The sequence below is a fragment of the Octopus sinensis genome, linkage group LG18, assembly GCF_006345805.1.
Source record: "Octopus sinensis linkage group LG18, ASM634580v1, whole genome shotgun sequence".
In the NCBI taxonomy this organism is placed as follows: Eukaryota; Metazoa; Mollusca; class Cephalopoda; order Octopoda; family Octopodidae; genus Octopus; species Octopus sinensis.
The window spans coordinates 44,467,232-44,490,714 of NC_043014.1; the positions used below are offsets into that span (position 1 = coordinate 44,467,232).

The 23,483-nt window shown below is 39.1% G+C and overlaps 1 protein-coding gene across 2 annotated transcripts; it reads left to right on the top strand.

Moving 5' to 3' along the window:
• The first annotated feature begins 8 nt into the window (after positions 1-8).
• Positions 9-23,432, top strand: LOC115221739 (protein IMPACT). Of its 2 annotated transcripts, none has more exons than XM_029791954.2 (11): positions 9-185; positions 4,600-4,728; positions 5,502-5,554; positions 6,806-6,868; positions 10,191-10,273; positions 12,338-12,463; positions 15,382-15,476; positions 16,598-16,671; positions 18,432-18,522; positions 20,381-20,515; positions 22,118-23,432. In XM_029791954.2, exons 1-11 carry the CDS (start codon positions 153-155, stop codon positions 22,160-22,162), a joined length of 927 nt encoding a protein of 308 aa, XP_029647814.1. In that variant the 5' UTR covers positions 9-152; the 3' UTR covers positions 22,163-23,432. The 2 variants fall into 2 exon arrangements, with proteins under 2 accessions (XP_029647814.1, XP_029647815.1); XM_029791955.2 differs by having other exon boundaries at positions 22,121-23,432.
• Positions 23,433-23,483: the final 51 nt, after the last annotated feature.

Sequence of the window (23,483 nt, forward strand, 5' to 3'; positions counted from 1 at the left end):
CTCCCCGATTTAAGCTGGAGGTAAGTGAAATGTACAAGAAGGAATTAGTCTTAAATGTCCCCCCGCCCCCAACGCAAATTGACGCGTTTATTCAGAAGGTACACTTTCGAAATGTTCACCGCCACGTTTGACACCACAGCATCTTGTGTGTCATGGACGTGATTGAAGACAATTTGACGCGACAGGTGAGTTTGGCTGTTATTTCTAGCTTCGCCTTTTACTCGTTGATACACGATACGTCTATGTCTTCATACGATACGTCTATGTCTATGTGATCAACGTAAATATATCGAACGAAAATGACATGCCCGAACGTAACAAACATGTTATTGGAGAGCAAACCCAATGTGACTCCTGTGTGGTCGTTCAATCTGCTAGACATAATAGCCGGATCGGTCTTAAATCACGTCCATCCGTTTTAATGGGAGACCGTTGGACTGTGTAGTTTCTTGATATATATATATAAAAGACGTTGGATGATCATGTCAGGAACGCCGTTGACCACAGGCCTGCTCGATCAGAGCTGGCTTGAGAGATTTCAAACTTGTTACTCTCAAAGATCGCTGTTACAAAGGTTATATTTTTTTTTTTTTGGCATTTATGCGTTTAAGTTTGTATTCAATAAATCCTCTCTCTTTTTCTTTTGATGCCTTTAAAACAGCACTCTTTGAATTTTTTGTTATGACCGTCCAAAGTTCATAAGGCAAAACAAAAATAAATAAATAAAATCATTGATAACATTGAAAGAAAGCGGCGTAATTAAATTTTCATAAATAAGAAACTGATTAGAGTTAGGGGAGGGGTCCTCAGCTGCTTTATATATATATATATATATATATATATATATATATATATCCCCAACCAAGAATTTTTGATGTAACACATGTCCTTGTGGAAGCTGTTGTGCGCGGCTGAAGAAGGCCACAGACATACATTATGCATTGTTATAAATCTGTCTAATAAAGGCCCGAAACATATGTACCGCTGAATCCTTCGCATCATGTTTTTATTTTATTTTGATCTATATATATATATATATATATATGAAAGAATGGAGTTGAACGACGAATTAACAAAATTCCTTTATTTTCGACATATGTTTCGAAGGCTGCATATTCCTAATTGCGAAGGAATAAGGAGTATATTATGCCGCTTTCTCATCAGGAAAAGCAAGGAACTTATGTCAACATCAAGATGCACAAAAAACTTTCATACAAATTTCCACACGAAAGCACGTAACTTCAAACGTGTCTTCTCTGATGTGAATTTGCTACCCAGGTATCGGTTAACTGAATTATCCATAACAAGATAATTCATTCAACTACTCAAATATTTATATATATATATATTCGTTTTTATATGCGCAGGGATGGTAAGTAGCTTGCTTACCAACCGCATGATTCCGGGTTCAATCCCACTACGTGACACCTTGGGCGAGTGTCTTCTACTATAGCCTCTGAAGAAAAAAAAGATACCCTTCCCCTACCCCTAACCTTAACCCCAAAACGGATTGAAATGCAATAGATCGATACTAGGGTCATAATTATGGGTGACAATTTCATATGACACCGCTAGTAAAAAACTGCCGTTCAAACCGAAAAGATCCCAGTTCAGCTCAACAATATCACAAATTTCATCAACGTTCTCGTGATGAATTATGTTGCCCAGATGTGAGAGGATAGTTATGTTAAAGCAAACAAATCTCTGAATTTCTTTTAAAGATGTTCCCTGAATCGAAACCTAAATTATACAATCCTACTGATCAACATCTTCTTAAGAATATTCAGACTAAGTAGAGCATATCAACTTATTATTTAAGACCTTACCAAAAGGTATCCTGAAACAAATACCTTTTACTGGCAGTGCTAATATCACTTCACATTGGTCCCATGTTTAAAAGAGCTATTTTCTTTAGTATTGAACTCCAGGTTGAATCCTCAATGATAGGTGAGCTTATTTCACATCTATGAAGAAGCGAAAAAATTTCTAAACCATCAAGAGATTTTGCAAAGCAAATACGTAATCAGACAATATAGAATTTAATATTGTTAATTTAACCACCGAATATTCTCAAGAAACTTCTTGTGGATATTTTTTAGGACTTCATTCAATTCGCTGTTCTCAATTCTTCATGCTTTTAAGCGCACGTTATTTCTCCTGGCCTTATCCTTCGTTTTAAAAACTATATTCGCTCATGAAAATCTTTCCTTTTAATTATAGTGCACCTGAGTTGGCAGAAACGTTAGCACGCCAGGCTAAATGCTTAGTGGTATTTCGGCTGCCGTTACGTTCTAAGTTCAAATTCCGCCGAGGTCGACTTTGCCTTTCATCCCTTCGGGGTCGATTAAATAAGTACCAGTTAGACACTGGGGTCGATGTAATCGACTTAATCGCTTTGTCTGTCCTTGTTTGTCCCCTCCTGTGGGCAATAAATAGATACAATAAGCACATTATTATTTTTCAAGTTAAACTATTCACAGTAAGTAGAAGTTTGCCTTTGCAATAGGGCAAAGGACTTCATAATTTGTCACGATGTCCTGGGACGAAATTTATCCATTTCTGATTCAGTTCCAGAGTTGTTTTATTCCGCGATAATAGCATTTCTCAAAAGAGAGATACTTTAATTTAATTTAATAGCTATAATTGCAAAGAAATTGTTTCTCAGAGCCTTACTATAGTCCTATCGCTACAGTTGAACTTCATCACAAAGAAAACTTTGTGAATTTATTAGTATGTAGATTCTTATAAACAAAACGTAATTTTAGATTGGTGTTTATCCTGTTACCGTTAACTTTTGCTAATTTTTCAATCTCTTCGTTCATTGTTTTGTGTTGTTTTTTCTTTAAGTTGAATGTTGATTTTTTTTCTCTAAATATAATTGTGCAGTAGACGAGTTCTCTCCCTTATGTAAGTCGTGCATTACCGTTATATTATGTTATGGTATGAGTACTCTCCCTTAGACTAGACATTGCCTTGTTATCTCACTAAAGCTATAAAATTTTTAAATGACTTGGCGTGTGGTCTCTGCTATAACTATAATTCTTGCGACACCACCCACGGCGAGAGTTATTTAGAAAGAAAAAAAAATCCTGTGAATTTGACAACATTTGCGTAAGGAAATTGTTTGTAAATAATGAAGTAATGAAAACAAAAAAAAAATATATATATATATATATAGTGGTTACTTAGCGGTTCGGCAAAAGAGGCCGATATAATAAGTACTGGGCTTACAAAAAAGAATAAGTCCCGGGGTCGAGTTGCTCGACTAAAGGCGGTGCTCCAGGATGGCCGCAGTCAAATGACTGAAATGAGTAACAGAGTAAAGAGTAATATATATTTGTATTGGAAAAAGTCAGTAGTGTGTCAAAGTTCATATCAAGCAGTAAGACTTAATTTAAGATCGTAATTTAAATAGTTATCCTTCATTTTACTGTTGCAAATTTAGAAGATAATACAAAATCTAGAATACAATGCAAACATCATTAAATTTTCTAAAGATGCAAAGAATAGGGCCCTAAATATGTAAATAGGTGAATTCATTTGAGCCCCGCAAGGAAAAGTAAAACTTCAAGTAATGATGAACAGAAAGATGGCAGGTAACTGTGTTGTTATCTCACAGCTGGCATAGACTGTGTCTCTGAGCAAAGCCCTTTATTCTATTTGCTTTTGTTCTGTGGTTCTCAACCAGGGTTCATATGGCCCTTGGGGGTCCCTATTAGATTTTGTTGTTAAGATTTATGGGCAATAAAGTGCTTATACTTCTACAATACACAAAATATTTTAATAATTATTTTTGTATACAATCCCTAATAATATTTAATTATAAAAATAATAATAATGAAATTATTGTATACAGTGCTCAGGTGCACCACAACTTGTCAAAAGTGCATATAAAGCATATGCAGTAATATACAAATGTCTAGAAAGTGAACAGTGTATGAGTCAGATATATGCTTGCGTGTGTATGGAGGGGAGAAAATCAGGTGTAGTGTTGGCAAAAATATAATAAGGGTTTTTTAAAACATCAAAAGGGCCCATCTGAGTAAAATAGGAATGAAAGGGGTCCATTAGCAAACAATGGTTGAGAAACACTGCTTTAGCTGAAAAACTTCTTATGATAGACTAGCATTCTCCCCAAGAAAAAATGTTTCACTTATCATCTTGAAGTGGAGGCGCGTGGCTTAGTGGTTAGGATGTCAGCATCATGATCGTAAGATTGTGGTTTCAATTCCTGGACTGGGTGAGGCGTTGTGTTCTTGAGTAAAACACTTCTTTTCATGTTGCTCCAGTCCACTCAGCTGGCAAAAATGAGTAACGCTGCAATGGACTGATGTCTCATCCAGCTGGGGAACACATACGCCATAGAAACCGGGCCCATGAGCCTGGCTAGGCTTTAAAAGGGCACATTTATTTTTATTATTTATCATCTTGAAACAGCAGGTTCTGTACATGAATGCAAGCTATATGAATATCTAATATTCATTGACTGAGCTGAATACCAAAAACTACTTTGTTTTACTATCCTCTATGATCAAAACTATAAACACATATTTGCCTATTTGTAGATGTCGTTTGACCTCATTTATTAAACATTTTCAGGTTGATGAAATAGAAGCTCTGACGGCAATCTATGGAGATGACTGGCGTGTGGTGAACAGTACTTCCCGTATTTACTCCATCCAGATTACAGACGGGCAAGATGACCCGAAGTGGAAACTGGGCTTGCAAGTAAAAAACGAATTTTTTCATATAATTTGATTTGAAGATTATCAAGCTTTCATTAATTAAAATGGCAAAGCTAATAATTTATCCAGAAGATATTTTTTGCCTATTTAAATATAGTTTGCCATCTTAAACTGTTCACTGTATTCATCATCATCATCATCATCATCATCATCATCGTTTAACGTCCACTTTCCATGCTAGCATGGGTTGGACGATTTGACTGAGGGCTGGTGAACCAGATGGCTGCACCAGGCTCCAATCTTGATCTGGCAGTACCCCTCTGTGTGTGTGTGTATATATATATGTATATGTATAATGTGGTAAGGTTTTGACAATGTGTCTGTGTGAGAGAGAGAGAGTGTGTGTGTGTATGTTTGTGTCTCTTTGTCTTGATGACATGTGTTAATTGTAAATGAATGTCACTGTCACACAAGCAGTGTTATTTATTTCCATTATTCTGCGAAACCAAATCCTGACCATGGAGAAATAGTACCTTTGAAACTGGCGAGGATTGACAGGAGGAAAGGCACCCAGCCATAGAAAATATGTCTCAATAAATTGTGCCCAATCCTTGAAAAGTAGACATTAAAACAATGATGATGGTGATGAGGGCAAAGCCATACAGCAAGCTCTGATGGTTAGATACACACTTGCTACACCAGGGTATGAACCTTCTAGAATTTCTCTCTACATGTCATTCTGCTGCATGTTGTTTCATTTTCTGTAAAAGAATAGCACAATTAATAAACTAAACATTTTGCTTACATTGTTTTCAGGTTCAAATGCCAGAGGATTATCCAAGCATATCCCCGCCACAGTACCAGCTCAGGTAAATATTTGACTTTTCTCAAGTGAATGTGTTTGTGTGAAAATTTTGTTGTTCAGTTCCAAACCAACCCTAATTGAGTAAACCAATGATCTAAGTCATTCCAGTCATGACCATCCCATTTCATTTTTCAAGAACTGTGTACCCCAGATTACATCATCCAGTGTGTCCTTTTTTTTTTCTTTTTAAAGTGGTAGTTGGTTGTGGTTTGAGGGATATTTCTAGCAAATCTAGCAACCATGTAGACGCGCCTTCACATACAGAAGAATAAGACAATCATATATGCGGTGGCATGTAAAAAGCACCATTCAAGCATGATCGTTACCAGTGTCGCCTAACTGGCACGTGAAAAAACATTCGAGCGAGGCCATTGCTAGTACTGCTGGACTGACTCCTGTGCAGGTGGTATGTAACAAACACCATTTGAGTGTGGCCGTTGCCAGTACCGCCTGACTGGCCATCATGCCGGTGGCATGTAAAAGCACCCACTACACTCTTGGAGTGGTTAGTGTTAGGAAGGGCATCCAGCTATAGAAACTCTGCCAGATCAAGATTGGAGCCTGGTGCAGCCATCTGGTTTGCCAATCCTCAGTCAAATCGTCCAACCAGCAGGGAAAGTGGATGTTAAACGATGATGATGACAATATCTAAGAGGAAAATAATTCGCATACACACAGTCACACACACACACAGAGAGAGTCACATATACATATATATACACACATACATACGTTCATACATACAGTAATACCTCACTTTATGAGACCTCAGGTTTACAATCTTCCACAAGTTTTATTTTCTGTTTATGGGTTTTCACTTTACGAGCATTCTCTGAGAACAAATTAACTCATATATCGAAGCATGACTGTATGTACGTAAATACACACAGTAATGCATTGATTACATAAATACATATCATTACTATTATGGAGATGTACTTGCATAGCAAGTGACCCGATCTGAGATCGTGTGCTGGAACGGAAACAATTGCAGCGTGGAAGGTGTTTATAAGCCATTTAAGCAACACACAAAATCCGTTAGATGCACTTCAACATTTAAATTTAATTTGTCAAAATATTTTCATCGCTTTGAGACCGTGACCTGTTCACTGACTATTTTTATATTAATTTCATTTACTTACTAATTGATCAAACCACATAACAAAAGAACACTAATTTATAATTAGTAAACAGAGCAGTAATTGTACTCTGTATTTCTTCATCATCATCATCATCACTGTTTTCTTCTCTTCAGTTGTCCCTGGATAAGAGGAGAAGAGCGAACACAGATTGAAAACCAATTACAGGAAATATATTTGTAAGTATAAATATTTCTGTCTTGAGGAAACCTGTCAGAGCCAACAGTTAACATGTGTGCGATACCAGACCCCCAACTACAGGAGATTTGTTTGAATTGTATCAACATCAATGGAAATTGTAGCTGTGATACCAGTGCCGGTGGCACATAAGAGAATCATCCAAACGTGGCCGTTGCCAGCGCCGCCCCGACTGGCTTCCGTGCCGGTGGCACATAAAAAGCACCATCCGATCATGGCCGTTTGCCAGCCTCGACTGGCACCTGTGCCAGCGGCACGTAAAAAGCACCCACTACACTCATGGAGTGGTTGGCGTTAGGAAGGGCATCCAGCCGTAGAAACATTGCCAGATCAGACTGGGCCTGGTGCAGCCTTCTGGCTTCCCAGACCCCAGTTGCACCGTCCAACCCATGCCAGCATGGAAAGCAGACGCTAAACAGTGATGATGATGATGTATATTATATAGTAGGTTAGTCTAAGAAGAAGATGGCCTTGTATGAGAAATGGTTGGGGGTGAGTATTTGGATTTCTGTGTATTTTTTTCTCAGCTATTAAAATGATAGCATCTAGATTAAAGACACATAGAAAGGCAGCGAGCTGGTAGAAACGTTAGCATGCCGGGCGAAATGTTTAGCGGTATTTCGTCTGCCATTACATTTGAGTTCAAATTCCACCGAGGTCGACTTTGCCTTTCATCTTTTTGGGGTCGATAAATTAAGTACCAGTTACACACTGGGTCGATGTAATTGACTTAATTCCTTTATCTGTCCTTGTTTAGCCCCTTGTGGGCAATAAAGAAATAAGAAATGGGAGATTTGGAATTGAGGATAGTTGTGGGAGAAGCTAAATGTAGGTGGAAATGAGGTATTGAAGATTGTGAACTGGTTGTGTGAGGAATTGGAGATAGTTGAAAATAGATTTAGAATTGAGGATTGGTTATGTGAAGAACTACTGATTGGTATAAATGATGGATTTGGAAATTTTGAGAGATATGCAGGAGTGTGTTTCCAGTCATTCACTTTAGTGCCTCAGGTGGATCTGTGTGTAATCCAGAAATGGAAGTGACTTAGATGTTCAGGTTGAGATGAGGTTGGTAATCCTGACTGTAATTTTCAACAGTACAGGATCCGATATCATTTCTTTTTTTATTGTTTTACATTCATATTTCCTTGAGCCTCACAGGGGCAATGACAAGTGACCGAAATTTCTGGCGATTGCTGTACTTGAGAAGACATGTCAAGCTAAGTGAATGATGGTCCCCTCTCTCTCTTTCGGAGAGGCACTGAGCACCTACACGTACACATACACACATGGCAGTAACTTCCGCCTACCGAATTCAATCACAAAGCTTCGGTCGACTCGGGGCTATAGCGGAAGACACCTGTCATGGTACATAAAAGGCACCCCATGCACATGACATGTATAAAGCACTCATTCCAGAAGCATGTAAAAGGCACCCATGCTGGTGACATGTAAAAGACACACATTACATTCTGTAAAGTGGTTGGCATTAGGAAAGGCATCCAGCTAGAAGCCAAAATCTTCTTCAATATCAGCTTCAATATTAAAGTTGAAATCCTTAGTTTCTTCTAAAGTATTATTCTTTAGCTGGACATCAGGGTATGTATGAACTGGAAATAGAATAGGTGCAGGAGTGGCTGTGTGGTAAGTAGCTTGCTTATGAACCACATGGTTCCGGGTTCAGTCTCACTGCGTGGCACCTTGGGCAAATGTCTTCTACTATAGCCTCAGGCCGACCAAAGCCTTGTGAGTGGATTTGGTAGACAGAATTTTAAAGAAGCACATTGTATATATATATATATATGCGTGTTTGTGTGTCTGTGTTTGTCTCCCCAACATCGCTTGGCAACCGATGCTGGTGTGTTTACGTCCCTGTTACTTAGCGGTTCGGCAAAAGAGACTGATAGAATAAGTACTAGGCTTACAAAGAATAAGTCCTGGGATCGATCTGCTCGACTAAAGGCAGTGTTCCAGCATGGCCACAGTCAAATGACTGAAACAAGTAAAAGAGAGTAAAGAGAGAATGATAAGAATCCAGAAGGGGCCCTAAGTTAACCTTCACAAACACAAAGATTGACAGAAAGATCGGAAAGGACACAAAAGCAGAATGAATATAAAACTGCCCCTTTTTGTTTAAAATATGGGTACTAGACTGCATTTCTGGTTAAGGCAAAGGCCTTGAATTCTGCCTCCAGATAAAGTGCACTTACTATGGATAACAAGAAAGGATCATCCGAATGTGGCCGATGCCAGCCCCGCCTTGACTGGCTTCTGTGCCGGTGGCACATGACCTGCTGTGCTTGAGGAGACCTATTAAGTCAAGTACATCAACATCAGAATAAATATCAAATGGAAATTGTAATTGTGATACCTGTGCCAGTGGCACGTTAAAAGCACCATCTGAACGTAGCTGATGCCAGTGCCACCTTGACTGGCTTCCGTGCCGGTGGCATGTAAAAAGCACCAACCGATCATGGCTGCTGCCAGCCTCCCCTGGCATCTGTGCCGGTGGCACATAAAAGGCACTCACGGAGTGGTTGGCATTAGGAAAGGCATCCAGCTATAGAAACACTGCCAGATCAGACTGGAGCCTGGTGCAGCTTCCTGGCTTCCCAGACCCCGGTCGAACTGTCCAACCCATGCTAGCATGGAAAACGGATGTTAAACACTGATGTGATGATGATGATGATGACTGGAGGCTGGTGCAGCTCACTAGCTTGCCAGCTCCAGTCAAACCACGTAACTTGTGCCAGTCGATACGGTGACGTGGTCCGTCCCGTAAATTCCCGAAAGAAGACAACAACTACAGTGTCACGCAGCGCTACCGTGCCCGATATCGTTAGAACGAACCGAAGCTCGCGCGGGTACACCCACGTACACATGGATGGTGCCGCAGTCTGGGGCGAGCTGTCGCGAAGTCTATACGGCGATGTGGTCTTCCGTCCCGTAAATTCCCGAAAGATGACAACTTGGTGTAATGCAGCGCTACTGTACCCGATATCGTTAGAACGAAGTGAAGCTAGCGCTGTCGTACACGTGGACGTACTCGCGACCGTGTCCCAGTGTTATCGACGAGGAGGCCAGTGTGGAAAACTGACATTAAAGATTATGGTGATGATTAAGCTAGCAAGTATAAGGACCAGAAGTTATTCTGTTATTCTCTCATTATGTCCAGATGATTTTCACTAAAGCAGACATGTTGTTGAATAGGTGACCTTTTGTGTTGATGGAAATTCATCTATGTGCCAATCAGGCATTGGTTTCTATCTTTATAGCTTACGATGTTGTTTTATTTCCTTTCAGAGATAACTTAGGTGAATGCATAATTTTCAAATGGGTAGAAGAAATTCGAAATATCTTAGCACAAAAGACTGATGATTCTCCAAGTAAGTATATTTGGCTTTGTTCAGATTATTCATATATGAGCCAGTTGTAGTGTGTTTTATATTGTGACTTCATAGCATTTTCCAAAATTACCACTGAGATTTCTCTTTGTGTTTTTTTGCTCTTATTTTTATCTAAGCAAGGGAGCCTCAATATAGAAATAGCATCCAAACCATCACCATCATTACTACCATTGTCAGCATCATTATCCTCATCTTGACTGTCATCATCATCATCTATAACAGTCTTTAGTACTTATCCTTTTGTCTTTTTCATCCAGTCACATCACATCATCATCGTTTAACGTCCGCTTTCCATGCTAGCATGGGTTGGACGGTTTTGACTGAGGGCTGGCGAACCAGATGGCTGCACCAGGCTTCAATCTTGATCTGGCAGAGTTTCTACAGCTGGATGCCCTTCCTAACGCCAACCACTCCGAGAGTGTAGTGGGTGCTTGTACGTGCCACCGGCATGGGAGCCAGTCAGGCGGTACAGGCAACGACCTTGCTCGAATGTTTTACACATTCCACTGGAACAGGTGCCAGTAAGGCGACGCTGGTAACGATCACGCTCGAATGGTGTCTTTTACGTGCCACCGGCACGAGGGCCAGATAGCCGCTCTGGCAATGATCACGCTCAGATGGTGCTCTTAATACCCTACTAGCACGGGGCTCGAGTGCTTGTAAGGCGACACTGGTAACGATCACACTCGAATGGTGCCTTTTAAGTGCCACTAGCATGGAAGCCGGTTAGCTGCTCTGTCAATGATCACACTTGTATGGTGCTCTTTGCACATTGAATTTGATTATGATTTTGATTTTGATTTCACTTGCCTCAACAGGTCTTCGCAAGACACAAATTCATATAAGCACAACTGCTTCTCCTGTACATAATGTCTAATGCCTTCAATACCCAGCTATTTTCTCAGGACATTTGTGCTTCTTCCACCTTTCATACAAGTTAATGTCACCCATCCATTAATAGATCATATTCAACTTATTTTTCTCTATCTGTCACTGACCTTCTACATTCAGACCCCATATTCTCATTTTGTACAATACCTTACTGCTTATACATCCAGCTGGCCCTTGATACGAAGAAAGAAACCCTTTCTTGCCAACTGAGTTATCACCTCTTTGAACTTCTTCCACTGATTTCTTACTCTAGAATTAAGATTTTCGTTTGGCACTAAACATTTGATGCCTGACTTAGGTTCTGTTGTCTTTAGTGCTCTTACTTCTTAGTTAATATCTTTAAGAATTTGAGTTGGATTTTGCAATGGATGGCAGTTAATCTTCAGTCTATCCTTGCACTAGACAACAACATTGTATAAAATATTGCTAAGATGTGTGAGGTAAGCAGCATGAGCTTTACTTAATGATATAACATTAACTGAATCAAAATCGAAATCAATCAACATCAATGGAAATTGTAGCTGTGATACCTGTGCCAGTGGCACGTAAGAGAACCATCCGAACGTGGCCGTTGCCAGCACCGCCCCAATGGCATCCGTGCCGGTGGCACATAAAAAGCACCATCCGATCGTGGCCATTTGCCAGCCTCGTCTGGCACGTAAAAAGCACCCACTACACTCACAGAGTGGTTGGCGTTAGGAAGGGCATCCAGCCGTAGAAACATTGCCAGATCAAACTGGGCCTGGTGCAGCCTTCTGGCTTCCCAGACCCCAGTTGAACCGTCCAACCCATGCTAGCATGGAAAGCAGATGCTAAACGATGATGATGATGATGAACTGTATTCTATAAAGCCTGTACTCTTATTTAAGAGTACAAAATAAAGGGTTATACAAGCAGTATTGTTCTTTACTGAACAGTACAGAGAACAGTAGTTGTATCCTTTCTTGTTATCCATACTAATCATACTTTATCTCGAGGCAGAAATCAAGGCCTTTGCCTTAACCAGAAATGCAGAATAATTGCTATATCTTAAACGAAAAGGGGCTGTTTTATATTTGTTCTGCTTTTGTCCTTTCTGATCCTTCTGTCACTCTGTGTGCTTGTGAAGGTTAACTTATGGCCCCTTTTGGATTCTAATCATTCCAATTCCAGTTCACACGTACCCTGATGTCCAGTTAAAGAATGTTACTTTAGAAGAACCCGAAGAAACTAAGGATTTCAACTTTGATATTGAAGCTGATATTGAAGAAGATTTTGTGAATACCAAAAATGTAGGAGGTACACCTTATTCTTTTATTTATTATATTTTATACCTTATATTATTGTTGTTGTCTTTCCTCTCCATTTCTTTTTAGTTCAAATCATAGATGGCAATTTTTATTCAAGATTCTAAACTGTTACTTATTAGAATTTCAAATTGATTAAATCAGTTGTGCGTTTGTAAACAGAATAAACTAGTAAATAAAAAAATTATTTTTAAACTACAATCAAAATTGAAACTTTTAACCCTTTCATTACCAACCCGGTTGAAACCGGCTCTGGCTCTGTTGTACAAATGTCTTGTTTTCATAAGTTTGGAATTAAAATCTTCCAAAGTCACAATTTATGTTCCTAACACTAGCTGAATGATGACTAAGTTATTTAACTAAATTCTTTGTTAACTGAAAGAAATACAGAGCATTTCAAAATAAATACAGTAACGAAAGGGTTAAACATAACTAGTCCAGGCACTTTTTGATATCACCTTATAAGCATTATCTTGTAATCTTCAAGATTTCAATGATGTGATTGTTTAAGTTTAGAATGGCATTGTAGGGTAGATGTGAGAGACCAGATCTGGCCAGTTTGAACATAAACAGAGCATCTCAAAATAAATACCGTAACGAAAGGGTTAAGAAAATTCAATAAAAATGTAAATTTGAACTCAGATTGAAGAAAATAAAAGAAAGTTTGATCTTATTTTTTCAATTTTGTTGATTTCTAATTTCAAAATGAAAAATAAAATAGGAAACATTTTAAAACTTAATTTTAGGCGAGGATTATGGTTGTGTTAAATTCCTGTCTCTCTGATTTTAGTGAGACATTTCTAAACTCACTGAACATGGCTGTGTGGTAAGAAGCTTACTTTCCAACCAAGTGGTCTTGGGTTCACTCCCACTGTGCAGCAGCTTGGGCAGATAGTTCCTACTTTAGCCCTGGGCTGACTAAAACCTTGTGAGTGGATTTGGTAGGCTGAAACTTAAGGAATCCCATCTGTGTCTTTTTGTATGTGTGTGTGTGTGTGTGTATATATATATGTATTGATAAAAATGGTAAGACAACAAAAGAATGAAAGAGACCTCGATATTATGTAAATAGAGGGATTTCTCTGTAAATGTAATATGTGACAATTATTTGGTAGCCATGATAAAACTCCAAGTTTCGGATGCCGAGGTCCGAACTTTTACTCCCTCCCCTCACTTAGCGGTCATTCAAATAGCTCTTTTGTCTTAATAACGGTCAATCACACAGTAATTTCCCTTTGTATAACGGTAATTTTTCATAGCATTTTTTCCGATGGCCGGATAACTGAAGAGATGGTGGCGTGGATCTCCACCTCGGCATCCGAAACTTGGAGTTTTATCATGGCTACCGAATAATTGTCACATATTACATTTACATATATATATATCCAAAAAATTAAAGAATGCAGTAGATAAAATCTGGGCTACATATGTTTCATAGCAAGCAGAACGGCAGAAGTCGTAATTATCCAAGCAAGGTGTATACCACAGGATACTCTTCAGGCCAAGGGTATCTTGTTTATATGAAGCTTACATTGCCATTAGGAGACCCATGTTAACATGACAATCTTGGTTGCCAACCATGAACTGTAAAATAATTTTTTTCAGCATATCATAGAGGAAAAATTCACAACCTTCCACACCATTAAACCACTATTGTTCCTGAAAATATATATATCTTTTACTTTTACTTGTTTCAGTCATTTGACTGCGGCCATGCTGGAGCACCGCCTTTAGTCGAGCGAATCGACCCCGGGACTTATTCTTTGTAAGCCCAGTACTTATTCTATCGGTCTCTTTTGCCAAACCGCTAAGTTACGGGGACGTAAACACACCAGCATCGGTTGTCAAACGATGTTAAGGGACAAACACAGACACGCAAACATATACACACACATACATACATATATATACATATATACGACAGGCTTCTTTCAGATTCCGTCTACCAAATCCACTCACAAGGCATTGGTCAGCCCAAGGCTATAGCAGAAGACACTTGCCCAAGGTGCCACGCAGTGGGACTGAACCCGGAACCATGTGGTTGGTTAGCAAGCTACTTACCACACAGCCACAAGAGAGACATATGATGACTAGCTGTTGGACCTGGCATTGCTTGTGTTTTCCATGTTGAAGTTAAGCTCACCTCTGACCTTGTACTGACATCAACTCACTGCCATGATCCTCGCTCACTCATTGATTTTCATCAAAATCGGACAAAAAATCTAAAAACTGCAGGAAAAATAACATCATTATGGGAATTTCCATTCAAACACCCGATTAAGCTCACAAAAATCGATACCAACTGAGCATTATCGAGTTTTTGAAAAATTCTAGTCTTATTTGAACTTCAGGGCATGTGATCTACCTTTGTGCCAAAAATTATTAAAATCGGTTGGACAGTTTGAGAGGAGTTAGAGTAACACAGGCGTAGGAGTGGCTGTGTGGTAAGTAGCTTGCTTACCAACCACATGGTTCCGGGTTCAGTCCCACTGCGTGGCACCTTGGGCAGGTGTCTTCTACTATAGCCTCGGGCCGACCAAAGCCTTGTGAGTGGATTTGGTAGATGGAAACTGAAAGACGCCCGTCGTATATATGTGTATATATATGTATGTGTGTTTGTGTGTCTGTGTTTGTCCCCCCCAACATCGCTTGACAATCGATGCTGGTGTGTTTACGTCCCTGTAACTTAGCAGTTTGGCAAAAGAGACCGATAGAATAAGTAATAGGCTTACAAAGAATAAGTCCCGGGGTCGATTTGCTCGACTAAAAGGTGGTGCTCCAGCATGGCCACAGTCAAATGACTGAAACAAGTAAAAGAGTAAAGAGTAAAGAGAGATACCATTACACATTTATGTATATAGATTCAGACACTGTCTAATGCCATTTTGCTAATTCTTCTTCTTCTTGTAGCTGTTGGATGCCCTGTGATACACCATGGAGAACCTATGACAGAGAAACGCAGCACGTTTCAGGCTCACCTAGCTCCTGTCACACACAAGTGCCAAGTAAGAAAGACTTGTTATATTGCATTGGTTCAGGACTGGCAGAATTGTTAGCATGATGGACGAAATGCTTCGCAGCATTTCTTCCAGCTTACATCCTGAGTTCAAATCCCATTGAAGTTGGCTTTACTTTTTTCTTCTTTCAGGGTCGATAAATTGAGTACCAGTCAAACACTGGGATCAATAAATTAAGTACCATTTAAGCACTGAGGTCAATATTATTGTCCTGCCCCCATACTCCCCCCAAAGTCCGTTCAGCTGGTACCTGTAATTCAACAGGGCCAGCCTTGTCACAACCTGTGTTATACTGAATCTTCCTGAGAACTACATTAAAGGTATGCATGTCTCTGTGGCGTGTTCAGCCACTTGCTCATTAATTTCACAACCAATTTTGTCACAACAGACGGATTGCCAGTTTATTATGTGAAAAATACCACGACATATACAACAAAAAACTCTGTTGATTTTCTCTGGTGTTATGTGTATTGGTTAGCAAAGCACTGCATAAGTGGTAAAGACACTGTGATGGAACAAACCCATCCAACCACTGCCACTATTCTTTTATTTGTTTCAGTCATTTGACTGTGGCCATACTGGAGCACCACCTTTTAGTCGAGCAAATCGACCCTAGGATTTATTCTTTGTAAGCCTGGTACTTATTCAATCTGTCTCTCTTGCCGAACCGCTAAGTTACGGGGACGTAAGCCCACCAGCATCGGTTGTCAAGTGATGTTGGGGGGACAGACACAGACACACAAACACACGCACACATATATATACAACTGGCTTCTTTCAGTTTCCGTCTACCAAATCCACTCACAAGGCTTTGGTTGGCCCGAGGCTATAGTCGAAGACACTTGCCCAAGGTGCCACGCAGTGGGACTGAACCCGGAACCTTGTGGTTGGTAAGCAAGCTACTTAGCACACAGCCACTCCTATGGAAAAATACCTAAACAATAATTATGAGTTTAGTTTGAACTCTTGTCCATTCGGTTACTTTACCGCATTGCCATTATATTTTTTTTTTTATATTTTAAAAAATATTTTCTTGAATTTCTTCTGTTTCAGATTATTTATTTAAATTTGAGAGTTTTTAGATTGATTCTGTTTTAATGCTTTTCCAGGTGAACATGGTTATGGAAAAACTTCTTGAGAATAAGAAAGTGGCAAATGCAACCCATAATATTATGGCATACCGGTGAGGACTCTTGGTGTTTGGTTAAAGTATATGTACTGATGTGTGTATGTGTGTGCGCGCGTGCGTGTGCGTGTATGGGGGTGTGTATGAATATATATATATATATTTCTTTACTACCCACAAGGGGCTAAACTTAGAGGAGACAAACAAGGACAGACAAACGGATTAAGTCGATTACATCGACCCCAGTGCGTAACTGGTACTTAATTTATCGACCCCGGAAGGATGAAAGGCAAAGTCGACCTGGGATATATATATATGAATATATATATATATTAGAAGAAATAAGGTACTGAGAAATCTGGATGGTTTTATCTTTATAGATATTTATTAATATGTCACATGTCTTCAGAATCTGAAGACTCCAGTAGAGTGGACGCAAGTGCTAATATATGATTTATTAAAACATGTGACATATTAATAAATATTTGTAAATATAAAACCATCCAGATTTCTGAGTACCTTATTTCTTCTTATATATAATACCTGTACATCATCTCCAAACCTTCTGATATATATATATATTTATATGCACATACACATACACATACACATGTACAAACATGTATTTTACAGAAAATAAAGTAAATTTCAAATGTAGAGTAGTTGTGAAACAAAAACTAGAAAATTGGGTAAGTATTCTTACTAGACAAAATGTTGCCAGCAGGCAGCTACAGTGCATTGAACCCTGTACTTCTCTTTTCCATCTTCTAGGAATATTTACCCAATTTTCTAGGCTGTTTTCACAACTATTCTACATTCAAAATTGAAATTTACTTTATTTTCTGTAAAACCCCAACCTACTTGATGTTTCTAAGTTTGTTTATAAAAATTGTTGTCATATATATATATTATCAGGTGGTGCTATTAAGTTAGACATGGCCTGGACCAATCTCTGGTCGAAACATATCTAAGTTTATCTAAGTTTAAGTTTATATATGCGTATAATAATAATAATAATAATAATAATAATAATAATAGTAATAATAATAGTAGTAGGAATACAATTCTAAAACTTACAGGGAAAAATTCAATTTAACAATTTTAAATCAAATTTCACAATATATAATATATAAAATAAGTTTTTTTTTTATAGTATATGTTTCCTATATGGTATGAATAACATCTTTCTTTATTGAATTGTTTAATAGTAGTTTTTCTCTAAATTACACACAAACACACACAAGCATGGCTGTATGGTTAAGAAGTTTGCTTCAGGTTCACAGCTAGTGACTTGTACAGTAGCCATAAGTCAACCAATAGTTTTTGATTGAAATTGATAGATAGATACCACTGAAGCCAATTGTGCATATATATCACCATCGCTAGATATTGTACTAGTACAGGTATGGTTATATGTTTAAGAAGTTTTTTCTAAAACTATATAGTTCCCAGTTCAACCATATTCGTGAGCATATCGTACATTGGCCACAGTTGTAAAGTCTTTGATCAGTCATAAGTCTGCCTGATCAAGATTTATCTGGGAGCTAAACAACAACAACCCTGCACAAAATCATACTGTTATGTCCCACATTATGATAATGTATTTCGTTGTCTCTGCAGGACTAGCCCGAACAGCATACCTCACTGACTGACATTATTGACTGTGTCAGTCCACTATTCATTAGTAGTGGACCAGCCCACTTCTCACCTGGGGGGGGGGGGGTCTGCCACAACGCATACACGCCCACCTTATCAACCCCTCTATATGCCTACATCTTATATGCATGTAAACTGAAAACAAAATTCTGTATTTCTAGGATTCTACCCAGTGATAGTAATATTGTAATCCAGGGCTGTGACGATGATGGTGAAGTGCATGCTGGCTCTCGGATGCTCCACCTGCTCCAGGTAAATGTCATGTCAGTTCTAGATACACTTTGTACCTGTCCATTGTTGTAGTCAACATTACTTCCCTTCATAGATTCTGCTTTTATTCTTTTGCCTAGTTTCATTCATTGGACTGCAGCCATTCTAGCGATGCCACCTTCAAGGGTATAGGACAGATACTCTTTACTCTCTTTTACTTGTTTCAGTCATTTGACTGCGGCCATGCTGGAGCACCGCCTTTAATCGAGCAACTCGACCCCGGGACTTATTCTTTTGTAAGCCCAATACTTATTCTATCGGTCTCTTTTGCCGAACCGCTAAGTAACGGGGACATAAACACACCAGCATCAGTTGTCAAGCAATACTAGGGGGACAAACACAGACACACAAACACACACACGCATATATATATACATATATACGACGGGCTTCTTTCAGTTTCCGTCTACCAAAGTCACTCACAAGGCTTTGGTCGGCCTGAGGCTATAGTAGAAGACACTTGCCCAAAGGGCCACGCGGTGGGACTGAACCCGGAACCATGTGGTTGGTAAACAAGCTACTTACCACACAGCCACTCCTGCGCCTATACTAATCTCTGTTTTTCAAATTGCTAGGTTACAGAGCAGAGACACCACATAGAAAACTGCCAGATTTATATATATATACAACGGGCTTCTTTCAGTTTCCGTCTACCAAATCCACTCACAAGGCTTTGGTCAGCCCGAGGCTATAGTAGAAGACACTTGCCCAAGGTGCCATGCAGACATACATTCACGTACGCACATGTATGTGTGTATGTCCATTTACACTATTGTAGAGGTAAGCACACACACACAGATATTTTATTTTTATCGCCGCCGCTGCCGCCATTATTATTATTATTAAAGCAGCAAATTGACAGAATTCTGAGTTCAAATTCTGCAGAGGTTGAGCTTACCTTTCATCCCTTCGGGGTTGATAGATTAAGGACCAGTGAAACACTGAGGTCAATGTAATCAACTAGTCCCCTCCCCATAAATTTCAGGCCTTGGAAACATGGGTGTTTTGTTCGTCATCCTTAAACAAACCTTATTCAAGGAACTTTTGAGTGGGATGGGTTACTCGGTCTGAAGAATATTCTAACTGGGCCCCACCTGCAAGGTCATGTGCTGTTTATCTTGATATGAGATCACCATGCTGCGCACATATGGTTGTGATGCATGTGCCTGGTGTACCCTTATCAGACAGGTAGTCATGACGGGTATACTGGGTTTCGTATATTTTACCCCAGTGTCACTTTGATGGTATGCACTGATCTCTCACACAATAATAATAATAATAATAATAATAATAATGATGATGATGATGATGATAAAAATATTGATAATAATAATAATAATAATAATGATAATAATAATAATAATAATGATGATAATAATGATCGTCATCATCATCATCATCATCGTTTAACGTCTGTTCTCCATGCTAGCATGGGTTGGACGGTTCGACTGGGGATCTGGGAAGCCAGGAGGCTGCACCAGGTTCAGTCTGATCTGGCAATGTTTCTACAGCTGGATGCCCTTCCTAACGCCAACCACTCCGTGAGTGTAGTGGGTGCTTTTTACGTGCCACCTGCACAGGTGCCAGGCGAGGCTGGCAACGGCCACGGTCAGATTGGTGCATTTTACGTGCCACCAGCACGGAAGCCAGTCGAGGCAGCACTGGCATCGGCCACGATTCGGATGGTGCTTATTACGTGCCACCGGCACGGGAGCCAGTCGAGGCAGCGCTGTGATAATAATAATAATAATAATAATAATAATAATAATAATAATTGATAATAGTAATTCTTATCTTCCTTCCCTCCATTTATTCATTGTAGCTTGTTTTATACTTATAGATAATTGAGGCAACAAACCTTATTGTGGTCATCTCTCGCTGGTTTGGAGGGATCCTCTTGGGACCAGACCGTTTCAAATTCATCAATAATTGCGCCAGGCAAATCTGTGATCAACATGGTTATATCAAGGTAAAGGTAAGTATTTCTAAATGAGACTGTTTTTATGTATATGTGTATGTATATATATACTTGTTTCAGTCATTAGACTGTGGCCATGCTGGGGCACTACCTTGAAGAATTTTTAGTCAAATGAATTGACCCCAGCGCTTTTTGTTTTTTAAGCCTATTTATTCTGTCAGTCTCTTTTGCCAAACCACTAAGTTACAGAGACATAAACACAAACACATCAACACTGGTTATGAAGCATTTGATGGGCTTCTTTCATTTTCCTCTATCAAATCCCCTCACAAGGCTTTTGTTGGCCCGAGGCTATAGTAGAAGACAATTGTCTATGGTGACACGCAATGGGATAGAACCCAGAACCATATGGTTGAGAAGCAAACTTCTTACCGCCCAGCCACATCTGTGCCTACATACACATATATATATACATGCCAGTGGCACGTAAAAAGCACCATCTGATCGTGGCCGTTTGCCAGCCTCGCCTGGCCTCCGTGCCGGTAGCACGTAAAAAGCACCATCCGATCATGGCCGTTTGCCAGCCTCATCTGGCATGTAAAAAGCACCCACTACACTCACGGAGTGGTTGGTGTTAGGAAGGGCATTCAGCCGTAGAAACATTGCCAGATCAGACTGGGCCTGGTGCAGCCTTCTGGCTTCCCAGACCCCAGTTGCACCGTCCAACCCATGCCAGCATGGAAAGCGGACGCTAAACAATGATGATATAAATTACAAAATGGGACAAGAACGCAAAACATCCGGGCAACTAGGTGATACAAAAAGGGGACAACAAAACATCCAAGCAAGATAATACTTCCCCCATGGCCAAATGTTTTTCTCAAAAGATTAGAAACAAACATCATTTATTTGATGGTGGTGACTGTTTACCAGCATCACATGATGTCAAGACAAGCTTCTTTCAGTTTCCGTCTACCAAATCCATTCAAAAAGGCTTTGGTCAACTCAAGGCTATATAGTTCTTTAGGTGAAGAGACACTTGTTCTTGGTGCTGTGCAGTGGGACTGAATCCAAGACCTCGTAGTTGGAAAGCAAGCTTTTCAACCGAACTGCCATGCCTGCAAAAAAATTTAATCCACCAGTAGAGATTTAAAAAAAAAAAAACCACATTCAACTTCAACCATCATCATCATCATCGTTTAACGTCCGCTTTCCATGCTAGCATGGGGTTGGACGATTTGATTGATGACTGGCAAACCTGATGGCTGCACCAGGCTCCAATCTTGATTTGGCAGAGTTTTACAGCTGGATGCCCTTCCTAACGCCAACCACTCCGAGAGTGTAGTGGGTGCTTTTACGTGCTACCAGCACGAGGCCCAATCAGGCGGTACTGGCAGAAACGTTAGCACGCCGGGCGAAATGCTTTCGGGTCGATAAATTAAGTACCAGTTACGCACTGGGGTCGATGTAATCGACTTAATACCTATGTCTGTCCTTGTTTGTCCCCTCTGTGTTTAGCCCCTTGTGGGTAATAAAGAAATAGGTCACAGACAATTGTTTGTTTTTTTAACCATTGTTATAAAAATTTTTGTACATTGATTTTTTTTTAATGCTAATGAACTTTTAATTTTTCTTTTCTTTTTTTCTAAATTCCTCCAGCAGAATGAAAATAAGCATTCACGAAAATCAAAGAAGACAAAGTAATGTTTTTTAACACATTTTCAAGCCAACAGAAAATGTGAGAATTTTGAATTCTTGTTTTCCTTTATCTCCTCTTGGTTTCATCATACCAATGCTATCTGGCTGCCTTAAGTGATATCCAACCATTTCATGTGGAAAGGAATCCTGTTTGTTTTGTTTTGTTTTTTTAAATTTATAAAATATATATTTTTACAAATTTCAAGTGGTGCTCTTTCAAATGGTACTGTTTTCTCTCTCTCTCAGATTCTTTCCTATTTTTCAACACATATCTACTGTTGATGTAAATCAACATGTTTTGTTGGGCAGTGCCAACATTTAAAAGGAATGGCACCTACTTGAATATAAACTGTGGACAGGGATGAAGTGTTTTGGCATGGCTGATTTGGTGCCACATATTTGGCTTTACCAATTTGATACTGACCGATTCGTCATCAGACGTTTTAATGTTTCTAATTCTCTGTTTATGTATATGAAGAGAGAGAAAGTGTTTATGTTGCGTTCAATAAATATATTGTAAAGTACCCCCTTCTCTCTATATATATGTGTGTGTATATTTCAGCACACATTCATTTGCCTCCAGTGCCAAAACGTAGTGTCACCAAAACCAGTTGGATGTCTCTTCAGCTGCACCAAATCACTGGTGTCCAAACAGCCATGCCAATCTCTTGTTCCAGCTCTGGACATCTTAGTACAGTACACTGATTCTACAGCTCGTTTGTAAATAAAGATATGTACTTTGTAAAAAAAAAGAAATGTAAAGATCTTTAGATTACTGTTCAGCTACGTTTATGATGCTAAGAACATTAAGAAAACTGGTCTGTACTGTTTTCAGAACTGTGGGAACTATTTACCTTTCAGGAAAACAACTATTTTATGAATCAGCCATAAATAGAAGAGAAAACCTGTTTCAATTTTCATACTGGTAATTTTTTTTCTTCTACCCCGTTATCCCCAGGTTTCATCCCTATTTCTCAATTCATTTTAGTTTCCACAGAGTAACCCCTTACAGTGTACAGATACTTATGTTATGCAATTCTATTCTAAAACATCTGAAAATGGAAAAGGAGTTCTATTCTCTACCAAAGCAATCACTCCAAATTTAGGAGACACAATTATGCAAAAATGGGAAAAATTTGTAAAAAATTATTTCAAAAGATATTTATTTGGGAAAAAATAAAAATAAAATTCAGATAGCTGCATGTTTGAATTCTGGGTAAATAAACCATATTTTCTTGGAATTCATTAATAAAAAATCAAGATTCTTTCCAAAAAATATTTATTACATTATTTCAAGAATTGTTTTTTTTTATATTTTATTTTATTA

Excerpts from the sequence above, each read along its gene's own strand:
- LOC115221739 (XM_029791954.2), top strand. The coding sequence starts at position 153 with ATGGACGTGATTGAAGACAATTTGACGCGACAG. Across the intron at positions 5,555-6,805 it reads CCGCCACAGTACCAGCTCAG|TTGTCCCTGGATAAGAGGAG; the intron begins GTAAATATTTGA and ends TCTTCTCTTCAG. Across the intron at positions 10,274-12,337 it reads AAAGACTGATGATTCTCCAA|TTCACACGTACCCTGATGTC; the intron begins GTAAGTATATTT and ends TTCCAATTCCAG.